Source organism: Lepisma saccharinum, chromosome 29 (genome assembly GCF_977018435.1).
Source record: "Lepisma saccharinum chromosome 29, izLepSacc3.1, whole genome shotgun sequence".
Taxonomy (NCBI): domain Eukaryota; kingdom Metazoa; phylum Arthropoda; class Insecta; order Zygentoma; family Lepismatidae; genus Lepisma; species Lepisma saccharinum.
Window position 1 is genome coordinate 8,554,921 of NC_139257.1, and position 22,746 is coordinate 8,577,666.

Genomic DNA, 22,746 nt, shown 5'->3' on the forward strand with positions numbered 1-22,746 from the left:
TGTCTCGCCATGTTGTAAGTTGTATTTTAAAATTACAAATGACTGTCTTTCTACAGTAGGGATAAATGAAACTCATAAAACAAGTAACATACTGTCAACTCATGTATTTTCATTGATTTGGAACACTTTTGGAGAAAAAAGCTATGGAATCACCCCCCCCCCCCCCCTGACCCAAGGCATTTGTTTCCACCCACTTCCAACTCTAATCGTAGGCCTTTTGAAGGTTAAAAAGACCGCTAAGTTTTCCTTCTTCAACAAAGCATCCCTGCCGAGCATGGTGGATATGGTTGGGGCAAAACCAATAATGAAAATTGCTACTCAAGAAGTTTGCCTCCAAGAACCAGATGAGATGCATGTTGACCATAAGCATGCATCCACAGCTAGTTAAAGCAATCCTTCAAAAAGCTTCCTCATGCCCAACTATTCAGTGAGAATGTGGTGTACTCGGTCCACTGAGATGCCCACTTCATCAGCGATCTCCCGCACTTTCAATCTTCTGCCAGCCAGCACCATATCATGGACTTTATCGATTGTTTATGGTGTGATGGTGGTTGACGGACATCCACTGCGGGTGTCATCTTCAATGCTGTCCCGTCCAAGCTTGAACAGCGTCATCCACTTGCTAACAGTGGCAAATGATGGGGCAGTGTCTCCCAACACTGTGTCCAATTTGGCTTTGATGGCTGTCGCATTTAACCCGTTCTTCACCAGAAACTTGATGACCACACGAACTTCCTTTTGTTCCATGTTGTCACGTCACTTGCACTTTTACTCCTTCATGTGCCAATGGAAACCAGACGATTGGAAGAGTGGCGATGAAATTTTCCCGCACGTTCAGAACAGATGTGGCCTTCTAATGCACATGCTTTTGTTCCGATGGCAAAGCCATCTCTGACCGATTCTTAGATACAGCTCTAGTAATTATCTGAACTGGATGCATTACAGAATTGTGTGGTCAAAATATTTGATATGTCTGTAATCGGTATGTGATTTGATTTTGTTTATTTTACCTCAATTTCTGCCACTTTTGGCTAATTGAGAAGATGAGGATGAGTGATGATGAAATTGATGAAGGAACACTTACGTAGAATATCCATATCCAAGCTGAGGTTCGAACCTTGGACCCCTGGCATCGTAGCATGCTGTGCTAACCACTCTGCCATGAAGGCCATCAATCGGTACCGTCATGTTGCAGTGTACGGAGGAGCAGTATATGTTTCTTTCCCTTATACTTTCGAGGGAAGTTTTAAAAAATTCATTACACATATAGTTTTGAATGCCAAATTGAATCCTGTAGGTTTTATTGAGAAGTTTTGAATTGAATCACGTATGTTTCATTGATAGTTGTAGAAACCATGGTGAGATCAGTGATTACTTGGTAGCACAGTTGGTATGAAATGTCAGGGTTCCAGAATTTATCTCTTGTCGAGTTGCAATCTTCGCAAACTATTGACTGATTTCGTTTATTTTACTTCGCATTTCTGCCACTTTTGGCTAACTGTGAAGATAAGGTTGGGTGATAAAGAGATGGAGGGACACTCATAAATAACACCCCTGGCATCATAACGTGCTGTGCTGCACTGTTAAATAAGTTATTATGCCAAGTATTGTTAGACTCCTACATAAATTAGCTATCTTAACATATTAGCATAATTGAAAGCATATTTGCAACTCAAATTAAATATCACAGAAATTGCAATTAATAACAACTCACCTTTTTTGCAGACGCTGGATCCAAACTCAGGGCAACAAGGTTCTTCGTAAGTGATTGGTTAATTGCACCAGTTGGTGTGTTTGTACTTTGACGATTCTGAAATATAATGATGCAAGACTAATTACCTCATGAATTTAAATCACAACCTGCAAGTTAAATATGAAAATAAAATCTGGATTTCCAAAATTACAAATAAAGGGTGACTCAAAAGAACAGGAAATTTTGAATTGTGTCCTGGCAACCCTAGGAGGTTGGTAGCAACAAATGGCATATATAACGCTGCTCACATCATCTTGCCATTTAGAAATCGTGGTGCAGCGAGCCTTTGTGGTCAAAGCATATTACAAGAATGGCAGTGTGGAGGCTGTGCGTACATCATTTCAGCATTGGTTTAATATTGGACGACATGGTTGTGTTCCTTCAGCAAATGCAATTAAACACATGGGTCCGTACTTGACTTACTACTACAGAAGAACTTAAGGCAAGAATACAAGAGGAAATTGCCAGAATTCCTGTTGCAATGTTAAGTCGCGTCATGCCCAATGTCTAAGCAGAGAACGTGGTCATTTGGAGGATGTTATCTTTCAAGAAATAATAATATGAAATTCAACAATGGCATACTCTGTATTCACTGGCTTCATTAAAGGTTTCAAAGGTATGCGTTCTCTTTCATTAATCCCCATTCCAAAACTTCCCATTCTTTTGAGCCACCCTGTAATTTGTGAATTAAGCTAGGATCTAAATGTCCTACTAGTTATAGATGTGTTTCGTTGATGTCATTGAAATATGGCATGGAATGATTTAGAATTATTTTACTTCGCATTTCTGCCACGTTAAGGTAATTGCAAAGATGAGAATGGATGGCGATAAGATGATATAAAAGAAGGGATCATCTCTAGAGGCATGCATTTTTCGTTTTTGACGAAAACACGAAATGTGAAATAACACATTGTAATGTTAATTTTTCATATTTCTGAGAGGTGCGAGGTGAATTTCCAACCCTGTTTTGTCACAAAATAATGCGAAATGAACTGCAAAATGCGAAATAGACTCTTAAATACGAAATTCAGAGTTTATTTACCGACACAACACTTCCTGAAGTTTGAATTATCCTGCAAGTTATGCATTTCATGTTTTCAATTCAAAGTTAAACCTGCATTCTGAATATCACATAATTCAGTCAATGCTAACAATGAAAACCAGTTATACAGCATATTTAACAACACATGTGAAGATTTTCACACAGGTAAGGTTAACATTTTTAGCACACAACATTACTTCCCCAAGCTTTCACCATGTCATGTGGCTTCTCCAGGAATTGTAGAACAATATTAAGGTTAAACCAATTCCTCTCAGCAGTCACAGGCATAGCAGGATACACATCGTGAGAGAGCAACAGCTACTTTGAATTTAACTTTTTAACAATATTCTTTGGCAATATTTTAAACTACATCTTGTCAAACCTCCTGAAAAAAGCCACACAATGTGGGGAAAGTTGAGGAAATAAAGGTACGGGCTTGGGGGAGGGGAATATGTGCTAACAACATGCTCCAGTTGATGAACAAATTAGCCCTGTTTAGTACCCTGCACTTTTAACTCTCTTTGCACTGAACCATCTAGTTAGTTACTCGGTGCAACACTGATTGGTGTCAAGTAGTGTATCTGGTGGCGTAAAGTGTGGTGTGTGGTCACGTGGTGCAAGCTAACTAATCAAATGAACATTTAAAGCAGTGAGACTGACATTTGTTGAATCTTCTGAACTTGAACACCGCTATTCGTCTACTTGGTCGAATGTAATTTCCTTGCACCAGCCTGATACCAGGGTACACTTGCACGTGTCAAAAAGTGCAGCAAACTAGACAATTTTGAAAATTGTGTTCTATCTAACTGGCATATCAATCACACTCAAAGATAGCAAAACAATCTAATTCAAACATAGCAGTTCAGTCTGCCACCTTGGAATCCACCTGTTTTCAAGCAGTCAGTGTAATGTTCTCTATTTGGATATGATACATATTTTAAATTTCATTTAGATGCCAGAAAGATTTTATCATATATTTTGTTATAGATCATCTAAATTAAAGGGAACTGGTTGAACAAAGATTTCTTGGACATACCATAATAAAAAAAAAATATTACAAGGTGTTAGTTCAAACTCATGATGGCCAACGTGTGAGTGACAATGCAAATTTTGGGTACACAACGAAGAAAATGTATGTATAATAAAAATGTTCCTGGGAACAATCACCTAATTTAAAAGGTAAATACAACTAGTGTTGGGTAATATATCGTCTAGACGATATATCGTGATATTCAAAAAATATCGACCAGGCGTGTCAGTGATATATTGTCATGATATTTTGGTGATATATTTTGTGCCCACGATATACCTATATCATGTCGGCAATAGATCACCATGATATTTTAGCGATATATGTTGTGTCGGTGATATATCATCACAATATTTTAGTGATATATATCATGTTGGCAATATATCATCATGATATTTTGGTGATACATATCATGGAGATGATATATTGCCGATATCACGTATCGTCTGACAATATTTTTTTTCTTGACGATATATCGCGATAAAAAATTTCCAACATCGTCCATTCCTAGTGCTTACCATATATGTATTAAGTTTTGACTCCTGAGGAACTCCATTCACTTGTGAAAATGCTAGGAACAAGGGGTCGATTCTGTCAGCACCTCCATCTGAAAATACATACAAATATAATTCATCAGATTTTTAGATGTGTTTCCTTTTTATTACAAATATTGGCCCATCTGTACTTTCCAACAGCCATTCATTTACTATCAAAATGTTCAAAGATTTTGTTCAATATGTGCTTTCGTAGTTAGGTTATGCAGGTCAGGTTCCCTTAGCATTTTAATAACAACACTAAATGCTGTCGTGGGTAGGTTAGGTGGGTCAGGTTTAGATCTCTTTATTAATCCCTAAATGCTTTCTACTACTGATCGCGGCCAAAAGGTACATATAACATCTTATTTTACCCATAAATTGGACTTTTTCAAAATGAAAACAGTGCTGATTAGTTTCAGGAAGGTTCCAAATTACTTCTACATTCATTCCCACTATTCTACGACACTTACTGTCACTTCTATCAATAGAGAATGCTCTGTCCATGGTGAGTGCACATGCTTGCATAAGGTAATTTTTAAGTGTTTTTTCCCCCAACATAAATAACTTTTTTTTAAATCCAAACAGTGCTCATTACTTTAAGAAAGGTTCAAATTTCGTGTGACAATGATTGACAAAATTCTACGATAATTAGTCTTTGTGCTAGGAGAATTTGAAAAAATTGAAAAAATCATAAAACAATCTGAACCATTACCCAAATTTTTTACAACTCAAATGAATGGAGACAAGTACTTTGGCAAAAACACAATATAGAACAGGCCTTGTGAATTAAGAGGAACTATGTAGACAAAATTCTCCAGGCAGACATGAACTCCTTAATCATAACTTACGTCCATCAGTAGCAGAAATGTAACGTTAGTAATGTTAATCTTGTTTGGAAGATATTGGACGACTCCTCTCATAAAAATTATCCATACATAAAAATATTCCAATTTTGGAACTTCGACCTTGAATTCTAAACAAGCTACATTTTTTTTTTCTGGAAATAATATATATATTGTGCACTTCTATGCTGCCTCTCTTTCCTCTTCATTTCAGTTTGGGAACTGTAATAATAAAATAAGTAATGGTGGGGATTGTTCTGACTTAGGCACTAAACACATAACAAGCAAGGGGCGTGTTCCAGAAGTCGCACACGCTGTTCCCCATGGCGGAGTGGTTAGCACATCACGATATGACACCAGGGTTCCAGGGTTTGAATCCTGGCCTGGGCATGGATGTTTGTGAGTGTCCATTCATCCATATCACCATCACTCATCCCCATCTTTGCAAATTAGCCAAAAGTGGCACAAAAGGCAAAGTAAAGTAAAGCAAATCAATCAAGACCGAAAGTCGCACGAGTTTAATGCGTTACACGAGTTATGGCCACTGGCCGTTCCACCAGTCCAGTCATGAACTTGGTGAAGTTCATTATGGCATTCGTTAAGTTTATTTTTGTGTGATGCTTGAAACTGCTTGAAGTTCGTTCTTGCATGAAACGCACGGACCAAACATGACAACTTCAAATTGCACTACTTCAGAAAATACAACATAATACAATGACAAGAGAGAGAAGTTGAAGCAGCATGCACAAGATGTGTGTGCCCCACTTATCTTAAAATGAGTAAGAATGCCTGCAGTAGAGTTTATTTCTACCAGAAGAACATGCTTCCGCTAGATGCCATGTGAAAACTTTCTATGAACAAAATGCAGCAACTGCATTTTCACCTAGAGCATTCCATAACACATTCCTGCCCATGCTCGTTTTAACTCTTTTCTTTCACTGCAGGATTCTAGCATGCTGATATAGCTTTTGCTGCATAGTTTTCGGGGGACATTTTCAAATTTCAAATTTTGTAAAAAAAAAATATCTAAAGAACGGATATGAATTCTAATCTACCTCTATTCTTTGAACAAAGGGCCATAGCCAGGAGTCCCCCTTGATGTTAGATTTTCATTGTTATTGAAGTGGAAACAGTGGTGTGCCCAAGGAGGTTAGAAGAGGTCATAACACTTCCTTTTGGTACACTATTCCTCAAAAAATAGAATGTCAAAATGAAAATATATGCAAATGAGAGCTGGTTTATTAAAAGAAAAATATGTACCTCCCACCCCCTTTCTAAAATCTTGGGCATGCCACTGAACGGATAAATGATCCCTGTTACCCTTTTTGTTTACATACACACCTATGTAAACAAAACACACATGCCTTTTGTTTGTTCAGAACCAAAAAGAGTTACTTTTTGGAAAACTGTTCAAATGCCACACACTAGATAGCAGCATGTTCTGGCAATGCTATTTTTACAAGGCAACTTCACTCAACATCAGCAGCGACGAGAATATTTGAAATCGATTGCAGTCACTTTCCGTAAGTTACACATATTGAAGCAAATCGACTGGTTGCTTTCAGCAGCGAAAGAGGTAAAACATGTGCTTGTATTTGGCCGTAAATTACTAAGGTCGTTTAGCTGCAGTGTCCACTTTTTTCATTGGCGAATGAAAAGGGGATTCACCACGTGACTTTGGGGGAAGGTGCAATGTGGTACCCAAGAGCATGTTCATGGAGGTCAAATTACCAAGGGCTCCAGGGGAGCACCAATGGGGGATCTGCAGGACTGGAAAAAGTTTGACAAGAAACTGCCATTTGCAGCCTCCAGCACACCATTTTGAAAAACTAAAATTTAAGAAGGCAATCACATTTTTGTTTAGGTAGGTTTGGATTCAGAAAATGACTGGGCTGGCTCTTTAAATTACGTGAATGTGTTAAGTCTGTAAAATAACTTGTTTCACCAGGTTCACGAGCCCAGTTTTCTTTGTTTGTTTCGTTAAGACTAAGGGAACGCACCAAAGGTAAGAAGCATGCTTTTCTCTAGCAGCCAATCAACTTTGGTAGCAGGTTAATTGTTTGAATGATTGATTTGCTTTATTTTACTTCGCTTTTGTCCACCTTTGGCTAATTTGCGAAGATGGGGATTAGTGATGATTAGACGTCGGATTTTAGGTTTTTAACCTATTTTTTCCTTTACAGGTATGTAAGAATAGTAAGTTATGTCAGAGTTTCATTTAAAAAAAAAAACTATTTTGCTTGTTAGAACCTATTTTAGGTTTATGCACCTAAATCAAGCCATTTTTTAGATTTATATATATTTTTAAAGGTTTTACAAGATTTTTATGTCACACAGAGGCATTTGCTTGGTTTGGTCACGGAAAAATTCAATGACGAAAGTGTTTGAAACGTACTCTTTGTCAATTTCCTTTCCTCCAAGTTCACAATGTTTTCTAAAACCTGTAAACAAGGCAAAATGTCTGGCGCCACTGTTACCTGCACAGTCCAAAGTGCAAACTTCTGATCTGTGTGGTCTTGCCCACTTTCGTGTCACTTTCGTGCCTTGTGGCATTCACGCCTTACAAACTAACATTTCAGCATTGAAGTTTGCACCACTGACTATGTTTTTGTTCAAAGATTATTTCCAGCATATAAAATGATCCTCACAGACAAAATTGCAGAGTGTGACTGTGGATAACATAATAAAAGATTGTTGCCTAACTATACGGCAAAGAGTGGATTTTAATAGCAAATTTCCAATGGTATGTTCTGCCATCACCGTAGGGTTAGGCAACACACATAACGTTATGCAAGCTGGTGCATATTTCACGATATAGGTGTCCCATTTTCATTGCCGGTGACTATACCTAATCAGCATTATTAAGGAACTTTTACTTTAAGTTTTTTTGAACATTTTACAGGATTTTTCGAGCCTAAGTTAAGATTTTTAGGACCTATCTTATGATTTTTAGGACCTATCTTAGGATTTTTAGAGCCTATTTTAGAAACCTAAAAGCACACTTTTTAGAACCTAAAAATCCGAGGTGTAGTGATGATATAATGAAATTGATGAATGGATGCTCACAAAACATTCATTCCCACGCCAGGATTCGAACCCGGAACCCTTGACATCGTAGCGGAATGTGCAAACCACTCTGCCACGGGGCCTGATGGGTAGCAGGTTATGAAAAGAATAAACAATATACAGAACTCTGACAATGATGGAGCCATGCTTTCACGTAGGGATTCTTGATGAAAACTTGGTTTTGCTCCTAATCTCTTTATGCTTCCCACTAGGGAATCACGAACACACTTGCCATGTGAAATGGCAAGGAATGTGATTCTGCTGGAATTCCAGCCCTACCTATAACCAACATTTTTGAGGGGTCTGACAAATCAGAGATTTCTGTGCTCTTGTCTGATGATAGGTGTTCCACATTATCACAATATGAACATTAACGCAATGAATAAAAATTAATTTATATATTTCATAAAAGGTTATTGTTTCTTTCATTTTTGATGTGCCACTAATGCTCTCTCCACGAAAAATGTCCAGTCAAGGTCAGAGCTTCCCCTTGGCTCCTCCACACCCCTGGCCCTCCAGGGTTGCCATACTACTTCTAAGTTGCACGGTCGTCACTTCGCACGTTGTAAGTATGAGGTGATTTCGTCCTTTGAAATTGTTGCTTATTGGCAACAATGTAGGTAACAGTAGTCACAGCTTTAGTGGAACATTCATATCCATTATATATAATTTCAAAACTGGATTACTCAACATCAAACCATTACTTTAGGTTTGATTCAGGCAATTCTTAATCACATCCAATAACATTCTCTATCATAATTCCCTTTCAACTTTCAATATTCATTAAATTTGGATGTGGTAGTGAATATACGAGGGGAAGTCAAAAATTATCTGCACTTTCAGCATAACTTTCCTTAGGCTGGTCACACTGCCTTCAGTGCTCGCATGCTGAAAGGTGGTACTCTTGTGACTACATGGCCAAGGTTTCATAATAACCGCTCAATTTTTCTATTCTTTTGTAACAGAGTGAACATGGCCGCTCTTCTGGCAGTGTGCACCAAGGAAGAACAGAGATCAGTGATCCGTTTCTCTTGTCTCAAGGTGTGTTAGGGGCTGAAACTCTTTCAGTACAATACGGGGACAATGCTATACTGCATAGAAGTGCGTACAAGTGGATCGAGATGTTTAAAAATGACCGGACAAGTGGGATGCACGAAGAGGGAGCAGGACGCCCATCAGCCTCCACCACCGACGGGAAGATTCAAAAAGCTCGAGAGATGATTCTGACCAACAGACAGGTCACATGGCAGCAGTCGATGAGGTGGCATGCTCTCTGCAAATTTGTCATCAGTGGCATGACGGAGGGGTGGGGGTTATAACCCCTCCCCCTTTGGACCAGTATTCCTTCACAAAAAGAACGTCAAAGGAAGGGTAAGATGGCAAAATAAGGACGGACTACTAAAGAAAAGTATCCATAACCCCCTCCCCTTTCGAAAATTCTGAGCACGTCATTGTTAGTCATGGTTCTGTGTGCGAAATCATCCATGACAAGATTCAGATCACTGAACTCTGTTCTACCTTTGTGCAATCTGCCAGCAGAGCAGCCATGTTTACTCTGTTACAAAAGAAACAAAAATGGAGCAGTTAATATGAAACCTCGGCCATGTAACCACAACAGAACACCTTTCAGCACACGAGCGGTGACGGCAGTGTGGCCAACCTAAAAAAGTTATGGTGAAAAGTGCGGATAATTTTTGACTCTCCCTAGTACATTGTTTCATATAAAATAATATTTTTACCTAACGATTTCAATCTGAAATTAAAAGAATATTGCATAATAACTATTTTTGATTTAAATATTTCGACACGATTTGTACGTAGTACTTTTTGTTAGAACACAACCGTACACAAACAATTATTTTTTTCTGGTGTCGAGCCTTGGACAATTGCCCAAGTTGTACATTAAGTCCATAATAAATACATTCTAACTGCGGGTAGACATTTATATGGTCTAATATATTAAGTAGCAGTGAATTTTTCCCTTGGCAAAACTAAACCCAACAATTATTTTAAAAATAGAGTAAAACATCGTTAATCAAAACCCCGTTAAGCCAGACTTCACTTAATCCAGATAGGCAACAAAAAAAACAAGTGCCGAATGCAAGGTTTTAAATGTGGCTAGAAGTCAACAAGAGAACTTCCCAAAGAAAAGGCAGTCAACCACTGATGAAATTCTGTTTCCTGCAGACTTTGTGCTGTACTGTATAGTGTATTTAGGCCTATTCCCTTTAAGTATGCCATAATAAATGTGTTTTGTTGCTATAAAATGAGTTTAATGCACTTTCTACTGTTCTTTTAGGTTACTTCAGTTAATCCAGACTTTCGTTAAACCGGTCAACTTATCCAACCCATTAGTACGGATTAACGAGGTTTTACTGTATATATATCAACACTAGTAATAATTACACAGTGAAATTTTGCAACTCATAAAGTCATGAAACATTCAAAAATAGGAAATATGATGAGGAGGAATAAGTGTGACTCATGCAAGAAATAGAATTTTTAACCTGTGAAATTGTGGCATTTCAATTATTATAAGATGAATCACAAGATTTTGCTAATATTTAAAGGTATTAATGAAAATAAATCACAAAAGTAAGATAAAACTTTTAATACAGTGTAACAGCATTCACCAGCAAAATCTTACTGATCAAATGAATATAATTCAGTAATTTCCTGGTAGTTTGCCTGCCATCTTAGTGGTAGAATACAAATTATAACACCACTAAGCCTTGCTTCCATGTTAACCAAAAACCCAATATGCTGACCAAGGCAGAACTTATTTTATTTTATTTAAAACATAAACTAAACGTTACATTTTAACCTTCTAGCAAGGTCTTCTTCAGACTGTACCAAATACAAATGAAATAAGGTACAAAACAGGAAGAGATATATATATATACACACACACACACACAAAAATCACTCCCCTCCAGACACAAGATTATTAGAAAGTTGTTTATCTGGAACATTCCTAAACCTAACATTTAGTTTATGTTTTAAAATAAAATAAATTCAGCCTTGATCAGCATATTGAGTTTGTCGTATAGAAATGTCATTTGCACACGGAATTTGCTAGTGACAAATTGGAGTGTGTGTGTGTGCACATGTTATATGGTTTATTCCTGACCGGTGTGAGACTGGAATAGGTCACGAATATTTTATTTTAGAGCAAGTAAGAAATGCCTTCCAAATTAACTTTGGATGAAAGAGTGAAACAATTTGCAAATCATAGAATAGTGAACTCCGGGGGTGTAATGCCATGCAGTTTTTGTAATCAACAAATTTTTATAGTATGAGGAAACGACACTTCTCACCACAAAGTGATTCTGTCCAAAGTCCTAGGCTAAAAGATGACACAAATGCCTCAAAAATATGCAGTAACTATGAAAAGATTACACTTCTACTTCAGCGTTATAAGTGATCAGAACGCAACATTTTAAAAGTAGCTTCGCCGAAGCTACTCTTCCAAAATTTGCTTCGAAACAGCTACAGCTACAGTTACCAAAAAGTAGCTTGCTACGCTACTCCTGCACTCGCTACTTTTGCGTGATTTCTGCATAAAAAACTTAAGACAACCATATGTACAGAGTGTATAATAAGTAATAACGCAAACTGACATAGTTGAAAGTACACGATAATAGAAGCAACAAAGTCTCAGTTAACATGGGTCTGCAAACGAACCGTTTTCGAGATAATTGCGAATGTGTGGTTACAAGCTGCCACTAACTTCATTGTTTGTAAATGTCATCCTAGTTGGTAAAATGCTAATAATGCAGTAAGAAAAGTCATTGGAGATCTCATTGCTTTTAATGAACATTCTACATACTTTAACAAGTGTTAGTATGTTACATGTTACAATTACTGTACACTCGTACCTGTTAAAGGAGGTGTTCAAAGTGTCATCCTTGCATCTGGATGCAATACTGTACATGATTCCACATTGAGTTTTACATTCTTTCGAACACCCCCAGTTCATTTCGGAATTGATCACAAGCATTACAATTCTCTGTACTGATTGTATCCATCCTGCTTGATTACAACGTCACCTCTCGCTCTCGGAAATGTTCTGTTTTCTGAACAAAGAGCAAACCTCGGAACGTGCAAGGAGTAAAGCACTTGGTGTTTACAAAATGTAATCAGTGACAACTTCTAACCACACATTCGCACGCATTAGTAGCATTTTACCAACTAGGAAGACGTTTAGAAACAATGAAGTCAGTGGCGGCTTGTAACCACACATTTGCAATTATCTCGAAAACGGCTAGTTTGCACACCTGTTTACCAAGACTTTCTTGCTTCTAATATTGTGTACTTTCAACTGTCTCAGTTTGCGCTATTACTTATGATACACCCTGTATATTCAAAAGAAGCCCTTTATTATGGTAGTTGTACTTACTGGAAAATAGATTCTGTTATTTATCATCATGGTTGATAGCAGTGTTACTTCAGTTAAAAAAAGGTAAAAAAAAAGGTAAAGTGCTCCCCTGTGCATAGCACCATGCCATGAAGGCGTATAGGGGGTGTGGGGGTAACGCCCCACACTTTCTTGATCCGGTCACAAGTGGGGTGATGTGATCAGCATCACGCCCCTGACCGCCTTTACCCCCAAGGGTTTCCCCCAGGTACCCATGTTATTCGACGCTGGGTGAGCACCGGGGCCGCTTCCATCGTTAGAAAAGTTTCCGGATTTGAACCGGCCGGGGATCGAACCCGGGACCTTTAGCATGGTAGTCAGATGCGTTACCGTCTGAGCCACCGCGGCCACTTCAGTTACTTATTTGTATTAGTGTTTGAGAATAACCAGGGTGTCTGATAGCTGAGAAATCAACAAGTAGGTCAAGAAAGTATGAAAAAAAGTCAAGAAACTATGCTTTTGGTCAATATTTTTTACAGAGTGAATTTAAAATGTTATATATCTGTACTGGGATTTGATAGAATTGAATATTTGGAAATCTAAAATTCCATTCAGTTGTGGTTAAGATATGTTCACTTTGTTTCTTAAGAATTGCATTCTTGTATACCTTAAGTTTTGTAAAAATATTAAATAAAGTAATGTGGCCATTCCTCATCCAGCTTGAACTCTGAAGCATTAACTTTTACATGCATTAATAAATAAATCTCCGGTTAAAGTACAGCTTCGGTTTTCATCTTAACCATCCTTGCGGTTGGGATTTTTAATTGAATAAAAATATCTATTTTCTTAATTTTGCAACTAGAATACCTAAGTAGGGATCGATTAAATAAATGTTAAGAAGGAAAAATAAGGTCGAGAAAAAGTAAAGGAAGGTCAAGAATTTGCTATTTTGGTAGACACCCTGGTACCCTTAACCCTCTCTACCCCCTAGAGAAAGTAAAATATCTTGCATGGTTTATGAAGATTTTATTGTTTATGAACGTTTTCAGTTCATTTTAGCTCTTGGAAATGTGTTATTGTGAAATAAAGTATGTCTGTTACCTTAGCATGTTACTTTACTGTGAAGCAGAACAGCCCGAAGGCTTCACGCAAGTGAATATAGCACCCAAAATGACTTTCCACAACAGCAACTATAATTTTACGTAGTTAGGTTTGTTTCTGATAGTTATTTTAGGCATGTTCTTTCACAATTTTAGTATAAACAGTTTTTACTAACAAAAAGCAGGGAAAATACTTTGAAATTGCAGGTTTTAGCTTACGTGTGCCATTCTTTGGTATCAAATATCTCCGTTATTTGTGCTTTCCTAATGCTGGAAACACTTTTATATTACATAACACAATGAAATCTCTCTACTTAAAAAAAAATCCGACTTAATTCTCAAAGGGGGGTACAGTGGGTAAACGATCCCGACACTCTGATAACGTACGTATGTAAGTGGCATATCAATTTGAGTACTGCAATTAGACTCTGTTACCACACAAAATGCTGAGAAGAAATGTAGCTTTAGCGAAATTTTCACTACAGCTACATGAATTTTGGAGCTTCGCTACAGCTACAATTTCCAAAATATAGTGCAGCTACAGCTACAAATTTTGTAGCTAGTTACAGTAGCGATGCTACAAGTAGTGTGCTACTTCCGACCACTGAGCATTACTGGCTTGAAATAATCAGTGATCGAAGTGGAGGAGAGGGAATTTACACAATGCATACTCCCTGAATTATTATTCCCAAGGCTCCAGCAATCCCCAACCATAAATCAATGGATACCTGGGGGCAAGTCGGGGGGGGTTAAAAGCGACCAAAGCATGGTGCTGATCACATCACCTGCAAAATCCCCTAGATCAAGAATCCTAAATGTGGCTTCATGGGATGGTGCTACATGCATGGAGAACTTTACCCTACCTTACACTGTCTAGTACTCTTGAATATTACAAATTAATTTTTCAAAATGTTCATAAACAAGCATCAAAAATTTATATTGGTAAATATGCCTCCAGTCTAGTCTAGTAAGATGGCAGAACATAAAAAGGCAATTTTCCTCTTGAATGCTTTTACGCTGTAATAATAGGGTGCGACTACTGTCACCAAATGGTGAGACTAGCAGATTGAGCTATTTTCACCAGCATTTTTCTTATTATATACTTATGTTTTTATATATCACACAGTCAGTGTTTTGTTAGTTGAATCACTCGCACTAAACATAAAGTATAATATGGGTAAATAAAAGTATTATTATAATCGAGATTGGCTAACCTAACTACCTCACCTACATAGCATGGGAAGTTATTTGTAAGATAGAGAATGTAAGTTTTATTTTTTTTTAAATCCCCACACATTGACAAATCATGAGACCCAGTGAAAATAGCACGAAAGCTAGGTTCACTACCTAGTGACTGCAGTCCCTCAATTAAAAAAAAAACAGCTGTTGTTGTTAGACATTAACCTGCATAGTAAAACAGCAAGAAACGACTATTTCGACCTGTTGTTAAACTTAAACATCTAAATAGGAACAATTAATTTTCTCCGTACAATAATACCACAACAGTGGTACCGTATGTCTATGATTAAGGTTGTAAAGAGGAATGGTGACCTAGAGGTTACAATTTCTAATCCTTACATGTACTATCGTGGGCTTTTCCTCTGTTTTCTGCGTAGGCGATATTTCCTGGCAATATAACATTATTAATTGTACGATTCCCCTGTAAAAGTTGGTTGTCATCACCATGGTAACATGTTCCCGCATTTGCAATAGGTCCTCCAGCTGTGCTCAAGAAATTTCCCCTACAGTTCACAGCCACAACTGGCTTTCTAATACCACTAGATAAATTGTCCATTTCTCACTCTGGCCTTCTCTTTCCGCAAAGCGAATGAATGCAAAACGCAAATCAACCTTTGATTTCATTTGACACATAAAAATACAATACTTTCGCTCATGTTAATAAAAATAATATTTCGATAAACAAACAACTCTTCCATTTCTCCAAAACCAAACCGACTCTGCTTTCTTGTTCCCACTGATGCGTGCGCACTTCGCATCTCTAGCAGTGCCATCTGTAGCCAGTGTGGAAACAAATGATATTGCATATCCGCAATCATTCCGGTATAATTTAATCATTCACTTAACATTTTCGTCCCCAAAGTTCAGATTTTTAAATTTATATACATACTAAACCAAATTGCAGGTTAAATCACATTCTCTTGACGTTAAAGGTTTCAATTCCATTAAGAGCACAGTCAGTGGCGAAGACTACCTTCGAAAGAGAGGTAGCAGAAACTACAAAACACTCACCACCATGAAGGGGTGGGTTACTTAAGTGATGTATGTATTGTATAGGGTGTCCCAAAGCAATGTATACACACACTTTAATAGGAATATCAAGTGTCCATTGGAAGGGTTACTTTCCGAGAAGAGTCCATAGTCTCAATCAGCTCCGTACTAAGGGGAGAAGGGGAGGGGCCTTGGGAGCCATGGACCCCTCGAACTGTGAAATATTTAATTGTGAACCTATTAATAGTTACGAAGATAACACCGACAATTTTTCAACTTTGTAAAACATTTCAATTTTGTCCTTGCATGAATGTTTTTTTGTGTAGAGGGGCACGTTCCAGAAGTCTGCAGTCTGCATTATTGGGTAGTTTTAGTTTTATAACCATTGATGCGAGGCTACCGATTTAGTCGAGACAGTCCATTCCCTTTAATCTCTGTCTCGACTTTTTTCAAACTGCAGCCGTGATGCGAAAATGTATTTTTTTTGTTAACTCACATTTAGACATTTTCTTTATTGTAAGTAATAATAACTGCTAATACGTATCATCTAATTTATAATTATATTATTTTTTAAATATAGAAATATCATGACTGTTAAGTGGTGCTTAAAGAAAAATTGAAAACATTCTTAATTTGCTGAACACAGAATTATTCCAATACTTCGGAGAATTGAATGTAAACAATAAGCACTAAGCTGTACGGTGTGTGACACCTTTGTTTGTATCAGTGGCGTGGCGTGCGATTTTTAAAAGTGTTACCGGTTATCAGTAGGACATTTAAGGGAGGAGCCGTAAGATTTGGGCGCCTCCCCACCTCATGCCCCCCCCCCCCATGTCTTCCAAGTAGTTCATATTATATTAATCTGGTACGTCTGCAATTCAATACTAGATTTTGGTAAAGTTATTAATCAGGAAAAAAAATGTTGACATAAGGACTGAAGTGAAACCGCAAACATTGTTTGTTGACACAATAATACGTAATTTGATACTTATAGAAACATCGAAGGCTACCTATAGAGCAGATCAATCCGACGACTCTTCTTATTTATATGATACTGGGGTCCCGGATTCGAATCCTGGCTTGGGCATGGACGTTTGTGATGTCTATTCATCAATTTCATCATATCATCACTCATCCCATCTTCGCAAATTAGCCAAAACTGGCACAACCGAAACAAAATCAATCAAATCAAATCAAAAAAGTTATTTATTTATTTATTTATTTATTTCGTCTTCTTTTACATGGCGAAGTTAAGGCTGTGGAGCCTTTTCTTCCACTTGACCATGTTTACAAAAAAATTGAATATGTTCTATGATGCTGTCATAAAGTGAAGTTTTTCATTTGAATTTGAATTTTTGGGTGCGTCATGGTCATGGTTCATGTTATCCACACCTGAATTCCACACTTTTTTTCACCCAAAAATAGAGTACATGGCCAACAAAACAGTTTCGACAACTGAACACATCCACATAACCACGGATAGTCGTTATACCACGAAACATTGAAATGTCGGTCATATCCAGCAGACGACTTGGTTTTTAAATCGTTAAAAATACGCTTTGGCCTCCCTTTCGCCAAAATTTCGCTTTTTTCACGAACCGAAAGATTGCTTCAAAATATATTCTATCGCACAATTACACACACTGTTCAGATAGGATGAACCCGCCACCTCGGAACTCGGAGCAAGCTCCATTCCGCTTGTTAATTAATTAACAATGACCGTAAACAACATAAAGACGAAAGACACCTCTCACAAAACTCGCTCTGCACACTCCCTCCCGCAAACCGTTGTTTACTTTTGTAACACGTGAAGTACCCTCCTTGCCCCCCCCCCTCTCAGCATCGGCACTTCCCCAATATTTCCTTCGGAACCTGCAAGAAGTCCAGTTCTACTACTGTTGCCATCTTAGTTCTTTTGAAACCAGATTTGCCTAAATCGCGAAACTTTTCGTTTCAAATAAGACGCATGTAGAGTAGATGTAGTCTTCATCTGTTTCCTAACTACTCCCACTCCCATGTTTCGCTAAATCCAATGAAATCTCATTTCTGACACCACTACTATTTCGTATATTTTACGTCCCTTGCTACCTTTAAAGCTCTCGCTTTATAGGATAATTATGACGATGAGGATGCATGGTGAATTATTGAAATAAAATTATTATTTCTTTGTGTATGTAATTATTAATTTTTATAATTATGTAAGTAAAATAATAACAACAAACATTGAAATAACCATTTCTTGCTGAGGATTCGAACCTGCGACACCTGACACTTCAGAGCGTGCTAAGATAACAATCGGGAAATTATGCTTGTAAGTATTGTTTTCACCCAAAAACGGTTCTACCGCCTCAAAAACATTGCTTCAAACCGAAATTATCGCATTCCTACGACAACGTATGTCAATCTCAATCGGCCCTTTCAACAATTATCACAAATTCCTGTAACCGAAATAATATTATATGTGTGAAATATAGAATTTTAGGTTGACATTTTTAGAGGGCAGCGGACCCCTTGACCATACCCATCCCTCTCCTCTCCTTCTCGCCCATGATGTCGAAGAAGGACAAAGAGGACTTTCGTAATCGCTGATATTTAGAGTAAATGCAAAATATCACTTGGTAGTTTGTTTATCCCCCAGTGTGATTTGATTTTTTTAAATTTTGATTTGGCGATTTAAGTCCACTTCATTGACAGTAATGCTAATCGGACAGTTTAAAGTGGGATCCGAACCACTTGTGCCTCCACCGGGTATAGAACCCGGGATCCTTTGATTACAAGGCGGCGACGCTACCACTGCGCCATCGTTCCCCACTGAGACTGGACACCTTCAGAGTAAGGTAGACCCGATTAGGCGACTTAGCTCTTTTCTGTCAATTGAATATGGCAACACTGATCTGTATCCGGTAAGGATCACCGGCAACTGCGGCGGCTAAACAGGCATGGCAATAAGCCGCCTCCTCCTCCCGCCGTAACAGTCTTTGCCGCTACGCGAAGTCTTCCTTGCGGTGGCTCAGGGCCCTTTCCTCATGTTGCCTGAAGAGGGTACCGGATCAGTCCTCCTCTTCTCTTTTGCCGGTGTCAGAAAAAATGTCAGTCTGCAATGTATACTTTACGACAATATTACCAGTTTATGTACGTAATAATATTGTAAGACAGGTTCTTCAATTCTTAATATTTTGGTGTTACCTGCGGTAACAGCGCCTACATGCACGCCTCTGGTTTGTATGCAACTGTGTGGCTGATTGTTGGGAATGGGGAGGGGGTATCGGTGAGTTGATTTTTTCCCCGTTACTTTGAACAATAATGTTGCAATTCTAAAATTGTAAGTTTATCTCTAGCTGTATCGTTACCATAGATATTCTTGGCCACATCTAATACTCCAACAGCATTTCGCCGACCACTGTGGCGGAGTGGTTAGCACAGCCCCCCCTAGCATCATCGTCAGCCCCCTTGCATTGACGATAGAACCCGGTCATTAGGTAAAACTCTTGTATAATTTGTTTGTTGTGACAAGTGAAAATGTAGGCAGCGGATATTATGTTGATTCATTTAGTTTATTTTACTTCGCGTTTTGTGCCTCTTGGCTAATTTGCGAAGATGGGGATGAGTAATGAAATGATGAAATTGTTGAATGGACATTCACAAACAACCAAGCCCGAGCGGGATTCGAACCCGGGGCCCTTGCCGTCGCAGCACGATGTGCTAACCACTCGGCCACAGGATCCGGCTGGATATTATGTGGTCATAACTTGATAAAAGTACAAATTCACAGAACGAAGATCAGCTATCACATTCCTTCATCTTGTTTATGAACTGAAGTCTAAGTAGCGGAAAGTACAGGGTGTCTACAAATGATTGATATCGGTTTCATGATGTTACTGTACATGTATTATTGAACGTATCACGAAGTAACTTTGCAGTTTTGTAGAGAAACTCAACAAGTTTTGTGACACGTTACAAGTTATGGGAGTTTTCTGTTCGCCGTGGCGTCGTTAAGCATATTCGTGACTTTCCGGAACTCAATGCTTTATGTGCAATCTCAAAATTTAGAGTTTACAGCCCTTCTTCTTCAGCGAACAACCATTACAGAATACGGGTATCTTGACATGTTAAAAAATATGCTCATGTCACAGTTGGAGACAGACAGTGAGAACTTTATCCACCAGTTGGATAATGCTCCGCCCCAGTTCCATCACGATGTCCACAAAATCTTAACCACCAGAGTATCAAACCGATGGGTCGGTCGTTGTGGAAATGATGATTTGCAACTGCTGTCATTCACTGCCTCACGGTGAATTTTTGGTGTGTGGGGTTATGTGAAAGATGTACCTCCAGTACCGAGTGATCTTGCAGAACTGCGGGCTCGTATCATCAGTGCTTTTGATGGAATTGATAGATACATGCTTCATCGCGTTTGGGAAGAACTTGAATATAAAGTTTATGTCTGCAGAATCACGAAGAGGGGCACGTGTCACAAAACTTGTTGAGTTTCTCTACAAAACTGTAAAGTTACTTCACAATATGTTCAATAATACACGTACAGTAACATCGTGAAACTGCTTTAATCATTTGTAGACACCCTGTATCTAGTAGGTTGTATAGAGTTTAGAAAGTTCTTGCATAGTAGGGCCGTAGCCAGACTGAGCTCCCCCTTGACATTAGGTAAAACTATTCTTATAATTTGTTTGCAGTGAAGAGTGAAAATAGACAGCAGACATTATTTTGCTCACAACTTGGTGAAGGATAAATTCACAGAACATAAACTTAATCTTGTTTATGAGCTGAAGTCGAAGTAGCGGCAAGTATTTAGAAGATTCTCTGGACTATAGAATGTCTTTTCACAGAGGAGCTTCTTTATCCGTATCTTTGCTGCCCCTGCTGCGGTCTCCCGTTTAGACAAAAATCTGCGACTTTGACGTCATCATCATATCTGCATCAAAGGTCAACAGTTTCTAAGTTTTGGGAACGAAGGGAAGTTTTATTCCTTCAGCTGGGGGTGGAATATACGGTAGGCACTGTGATTGAATATTGTTCATTTTTTTGTATGATATAAATATCTGCATCATCAAAAGTAGTATGTAATAAGGAATGATGTCAATAGCAATTAACACTTCAAGAGATGTTTTAGAAGATACCTATAGAAAAATGTACTATTTGTGTGATAATTCTAAATTTCATATTAACTTAATGACCCCCCTCACACACACAAATAATTTACCTTCATTTAACACTGTTAAGCTTTTGAAAAATGGACTTAATTTACAAAGCCCCCTGAAAACCCGTGAGCGCCCCTGGAGATCAATTCTAGCTACAGGTCTGGGGTACTGGCCTTATCGCAACATATACAACATAAAACACGAAAGCAAGGATAACAGTGGTGGCGATTGAGTTCTAAAACTGGGGGGGGGGGTAAGGTGCCAAAACTGGGAGGGGCAAAGGCAGGTTACTTTCCCTTGGTAGGTAAGTTTAAGCATATCGAAAGTGGCAAAAAGTGGGGGGGACTGACCCCCCTCGCCGCCCTAATCGCCGCCACTGAAGGATAATATGTGTGCATGAGTTCTGTACATTTCAATGACATTGCGAGTGGACAATAAATAAGAAGCTATGCCTCTATGAGAAGCTTTCAGATGCAACAACAGAAGTGGAAAGATGTTCAGAAAAAAATCGAGGAATGAAGAGGACCAAGTTATTATTCATTCGCGCATTTTTGTTATGCTTTTATTAATAGTATGCACAAAATTTAGAAATGAAAATATCGGAATAGCAAGAAATATTTTCAAAATAAAGAAATTTAAACAAAATAAACTACGTTGCGATCTTTGTGGGAAGTAAAATCATTGAACGAACAGGGAGACTTCAGACAACCATCAAAAGTCATTATGGTGAGAATGTAGAGGATGATAACCTTTATCCAAAGTAAACGAGAGATAATTATCACACCAACTCTGCATTGCTCCATTTTTGTCAAAGGATGTGAAGAGTAAACTATCTTACTTTTCTCAACAAGAAAATGAAAGTTATAAGTCTGATGGTATTCAGGATTTACAGGGATATTATATAACTTAATTGAAAATAAGTTGTTGGAATGTTGGATAAACCCCGATGTGGTGAAAAAATCTTTGCCTTGTTAATCTGTATTCGCTTCGGATCTCCTGAACCGAAGCGACACGCTAAGTTGCACATGTCGCTCGGACTGGGCCGTTTTCTCAATACCGTCCATCGTGTCACCTCGGTCGCTACGACGCATGAACGGTGAATGTTCAGTTTCAGACTGAAGGTGCCCCGTGTATCTTGTTGTCTCTCATAAGGGAGTGTTCAGATCGAAGCGACACGCGACATTCGTCGCATGGGAACGGACCAGCCGACGTTTAACACTTACCTTAGCGGCACGACACGCTACACAAGCCTGCGTTGCTGAAATCCTCAAAGCGGTACGTATCGCTTGTTGCTTCGGCCTCAAATCTCTCTATTCGGACCGAAGTGAAAGCATAGAAACTGACCGATCTCAGTGGTGGAGTGGTTAGCACACCGCGCTACAACACCAGTGATCCCGGATTCGAATCCCGGCCTGGGTATGCGGGTGTTCTTTGTGAATGTCCCTTCATCAAAATCATCATATCATCGCCGATACCCATCTTCGCGATTAGCCAAAAGTGGCAGAAAAACGAAGTAAAATAAACCAAATCAATCATTCGAAAAGGAACTGCCCAGACTACTTACGTTTCAGAAGTCTCAGAGGGCGAAGCAACGAGTTAGAACTTAGAATATGAGCAATGACTAGGGTGCGGAAT

The 22,746-nt window shown here is 38.5% G+C and overlaps 1 protein-coding gene across 1 annotated transcript in view; it reads right to left on the reverse strand.

Annotated features, from left to right (window-relative positions):
- PAN3 (Poly(A) specific ribonuclease subunit PAN3) overlaps nt 1-15,689 on the reverse strand; it is a 121,008-nt gene extending 105,319 nt beyond the window's left edge. The window contains exons 1-3 of the mRNA XM_083114831.1: nt 15,305-15,689; nt 4,344-4,432; nt 1,715-1,810 (exon numbers count right to left, since the gene is read on the reverse strand). Coding sequence (XP_082970957.1) covers nt 1,715-1,810; nt 4,344-4,432; nt 15,305-15,521 — 402 coding nt within the window. The 5' untranslated portion in view covers nt 15,522-15,689. The remainder of the gene's footprint in view (nt 1-1,714; nt 1,811-4,343; nt 4,433-15,304) is intronic.
- Nucleotides 15,690-22,746: the final 7,057 nt, after the last annotated feature.